Source organism: Streptopelia decaocto (genome assembly GCF_964273445.1).
Source record: "Streptopelia decaocto genome assembly, chromosome: 2".
Lineage (NCBI taxonomy): Eukaryota > Metazoa > Chordata > Aves > Columbiformes > Columbidae > Streptopelia > Streptopelia decaocto.
The window spans coordinates 698,201-702,435 of NC_138655.1; the positions used below are offsets into that span (position 1 = coordinate 698,201).

The 4,235-nt window shown below is 67.1% G+C and overlaps 1 protein-coding gene across 1 annotated transcript; it reads left to right on the top strand.

The window, feature by feature from the left end:
* Position 1: 1 nt before the first annotated feature.
* Positions 2-3,700, top strand: DGAT1 (diacylglycerol O-acyltransferase 1; the record flags this gene model as incomplete). Its single annotated transcript, XM_082045494.1, has 7 exons — positions 2-40; positions 1,146-1,190; positions 1,277-1,389; positions 1,514-1,579; positions 1,664-1,751; positions 3,014-3,076; positions 3,182-3,700. The coding sequence occupies 7 exons, from the start codon at positions 2-4 to the stop codon at positions 3,326-3,328; spliced, it is 561 nt and encodes a 186-aa protein (XP_081901620.1). The 3' UTR covers positions 3,329-3,700.
* Between the last annotated feature and the right edge of the window lie 535 nt (positions 3,701-4,235).

A 4,235-nucleotide genomic window follows, 5' to 3' on the forward strand; every position in this document is an offset into this window, starting at 1 on the left:
GATGGTGCCGACGATCCAGAACTCCATGAAGCCCTTTCGGGTGAGTGACCCCCCGGGGTTGGGGACCCCCCCAGGTTGGGGACACCCCCCAACTTGTCCCCCCTCGACTTGTCCCTCTGTCCCTGCTTGTCTTTCTGTCCCCCCCACCTGTCCCCGCTTGTCCCCATGTTTCTCTGTCCCAACTTGTCCCCCTGTCCCTCTGTCCCCCCCACCTGTCTCTCTGTCCCCCTGTCCCTGCCTGTCCCCCCGTCTTTCTGTCCCCCCCGCCTTGTCTCTCTGTCCCCCCGTCTCTCTGTCCCCCCGCCCCGTCTCTCTGTCCCCCCGCCCCGTCTCTCTGTCCCCCCCGCCCCGTCTCTCTGTCCCCCCCGTCCCTCTGTCCCCGCCTGTCCCCCTGTCCCTCTGTCCCCGCTTGTCCCTGTCTCTCTGTCCCCCCTGCCTGTCCCTGCTTGTCCCCCCTGCTTGTCCACCTGTCTCCACCTGTCCCCGTCCCCGCTTGTCCCCATCTCTCTGTCCCCCTCGCCTGTTCCTCTGTCCCCGCCTGTCCCCCCTACCTGTCCCCACCTGTCCCTCTGTCCCTGCCTCTCTGTCCCCCTGTCTCTCTGTCCCCTCTGCGTGTCCATCTGTCTCCACCTGTCCCCCTGTCCCCGCTTGTCCCCGTCTCTCTGTCCCCCCCCCGTCTCTCTGTCCCCCCCCGTCTCTCTGTCCCCCCCCGTCTCTCTGTCCCCCCCCCGTCTCTCTGTCCCCCCCCCGTCTCTCTGTCCCCCCCGTCTCTCTGTTCCCCCCTGTCCCCCTGTCCCTGCCTGTCCCCCTGTCCCTACCTGTCCCCGCTTGTCCCCATGTCCTCCTGTCTCCCCCACTTGCCCCCTGTCCCCCCTGCCTGTCCCCCCTGCCTGTCCCCATGTCCTACTGTCTCCCCCGTCTCTCTGTCCCCCCTGCCTGTCCCTCTGTCCCACCAGCCTGTCCCCGCTTGTCCCCGTGTCTGTCCCTGCTTGTCCCCGTCCCTGCTTGTCCCCCTGTTTCCCTGTCTCTGCCTGTCCCCCTGTCCCTGTCCCCCCGCCTGTCCCTGTCCCCCGCCGCCCTCTGCCCGTGCTGGCCGGGGCTCTGGGCCAGGGGTGACAGCGGTGACAGCGGGTGACACATTGCAGGACATGGACTATTCCCGGATCATCGAGCGGCTCCTCAAACTGGCCGTGAGTTCCCCACCCCCCCTTGTCCCTCCCCACGCCTGGGGGGCCGGTTCCCCCCTCATGTCCCCCGTGTGTCCCCATGTCCCCAGGTCCCCAACCACTTCATCTGGCTCATCTTCTTCTACTGGTTCTTCCACTCCTGCCTCAACGTGGTGGCCGAACTGATGCAGTTCGGGGACCGGGAGTTCTACAGGGACTGGTGGTGAGGGGGGGACACAGCTGTCCCCAGGCCTGGGACACCGCGGGGGGGTCCCCGTGGTGTTGGGGACAGTGGGGACGCAGCCATTTCCCCCCCCCAGCCCCGTTTTGCTGCTGTTTGTCCCCAGGAACTCGGAGTCGGTGACGTATTTCTGGCAGAACTGGAACATCCCGGTGCACAAGTGGTGCCTCAGGTAGGGGGGGCGGGAGGGGACTGTCCCCCCGCCCCGAGGGGACTGTCCCCCCCCCGGGTGGCGCTGAGGGGGGGTCGCTCGCAGGCACTTCTACAAGCCCATGCTCAAGAGGGGGGTCAGCAAGTGGACGGCGCAAACGGCCGTGTTCCTGGCGTCCGCCTTCTTCCACGAGGTCAGAGCCCCCCCGGCCCTGCCTGGGACCCCCCAAAACCCCCCGGCCCTGCCTGGGACCCCCTGAGACCTCCTGAGCCCCCCAGTCCCTGCCTGGGACCCCCAAAACCCCCAGTCCCTGCCTGGGACCCCCTGAGACCTCCTGAGCCCCCCAGTCCCTGCCTGGGATCCCCAAAACCCCCAGTCCCTGCCTGGGACCCCTTGAGCCCCCCAGTCCCTGCCTGGGACCCCAAAATCTCCAGTCCCTGCCTGGGACCCCTGAGACCTCCTGAGCCCCCCAGTCCCTGCCTGGGACCCCCAAAACCCCCCCGTCCCTGCCTGGGACCCCTGAGACCTCCTGAGCCCCCCAGTCCCTGCCTGGGACCCCCAAAACCTCCAGTCCCTGCTTGGAACCCCCTGAGCACCCCCAGTCCCTGCCTGGGATCCCCAAAATCTCCAGTCCCTGCCTGGGACCCCCTGAGACCTTTTGAGCCCCCCCCAGACCCTGCCTGGGACCCCCTGAGCCCCCCCAGTCTCTGCCTGGGACCCCCTGAGACCCCTTGAGCCCCCCAGTCCCTGCCTGGGATCCCCAAAACCCCCCGGCCCTGCCTGGGACCCCCTGAGACCTCCTGAGCCCCCCAGTCCCTGCCTGGGACACCTCGAGCCCCCCCGGCCCTGCCTGGGACCCCTTGAGACCTTCTGAGCCCCCTCAGTCCCTGCCTGGGACCCCTTGAACCCCCCCCAGTCCCTGCCTGGGACCCCCCACTCCTTGTCTGGGACCCCCTGGGCCCCCTGTCCCTGTCTGGGACCCTCTGAGACCCACCAAAAAAAACCCCTTTGTCTTTACTCAGCCCCTCCCAGTCCATGCCCGGGACCCCCCCCACTCCTTTTCTGGGACCCCCTGCCCCCCACCCAGTGCCTCTCTGGGCCCCCTAAGACCCACCTATCCCTGTCTTGGACCCCCTGAGACCCCCCCAAAAACCCCTTTGTCTTTACTCAGCCCCCCCCAGTCCATGCCCAGGACCCCCCCCTACTCCTTGTCTAGGACCCCCTGGGCCCCCTGTCCCTGTCTGGGACCCCCTGAGACCCCCCAAAAACCACTTTGTCTTTACTCAGCACCCCCAAGTCTCCTTGTCTGGGACCCCCTGTCCCTGTCTAGGACCCTCTGAGACCCCCCCCAAAAACACCTCAGTGTCTACTTAGCCCCCCCAGTCCATGCCTGGGACCCCCTACTCCTTGTCTGGGACCCCCTGGGCCCCCCCTGACCCCCCCATGTCCCCCCAGTACCTGGTGAGCGTCCCCCTGAAGATGTTCCGGCTCTGGGCGTTCATGGGGATGGCGGCTCAGGTGAGCGCGGCCCCGTCCCCCCGTCCCTCCCGCCCCCCCGGGGAGGGGACACAGCGACCTGGGGGGGGTGACACTGTCCCCCTGACCCCCCCCCGCCTCCCCCAGATCCCACTGGCCTGGTTCGTGTCCAAATTCCTGCGTGGGAACTACGGGAACGCGGCCGTGTGGCTGTCGCTGATCATCGGGCAGCCCATCGCCGTCCTCATGTACGTCCACGACTACTACGTGCTCAACTACGAAGGCACCCAGTGAGGGGGGGGCACAACGCTGTGTCCCCCCCCCGGTCACCCTGCGCCGTGGAGGGACGAGCCGCTGTCACCGTCCTCACCAATTGAATGTCGGATCAATGCACTATCCCCCGGGGGGGTGACAGGGACAATCCCCCCCACCCTGGGGACGTGGGGCCGCAGCCGGGATGGTGGGGCCGTGTCCCCCTCCCCAGCTTTAAGCATTTTGGCACTTTAAGGGACTGTCCCCATGTCCCTGTCACACTCCCCGGGGGGCGGGGGGTGTCACCTGGAGCCCCCCCCCCGGTCCCGCTGCTGCCTCCGGCCACTTTTTAACCCTTTTCCAGATTATTTCTCTCAAAAACTGTGTGATTAAAGTCTTTGGTTGTTTTTCCAAGCCTGGGTGGTGCAGCCTCGTTTTCCCCCCCCCATGCTGGGGGGGGCTTCTGGGGGGCAGTTTGTACCCCCCCAAGAAGGTTTGGAGAAGCTGGTTTGGGGTGGGATGGACAAGGTGGGGAGAGCGATGTGACCCCCCCTCCCAGGACAAGGGACAATTATGCTGCCACCCTGTCACTCGGGGTGTGGGTGACACCCCCCCCCAAATCTGAGATTCACCCCGTGAGCCCCAAAACTCTGGTCAGTGCATCGGAGACAGGTTGGGGGTACACAAGGACCCGAGTGGGGACATTGTCACCCTGACCCCCGCATAGGCTGGGACACCTGGGCCAGGGTGTCACCCTGATGTCACCCCCCCATGGCGCTGGGACACCTGGGCCAGGGTGTCACCCTGACGTCACCCCCCTCATGGCGCTGGGACACCTGGGCCAGGGTGTCACCCTGATGTCACCCCCCCATGGCGCTGGGACACCTGGGCCGGGTGTCCCGCTGACCCCCCATCGCGCTGGGACACCTGGGCCGGGGTGTCCCCCCTA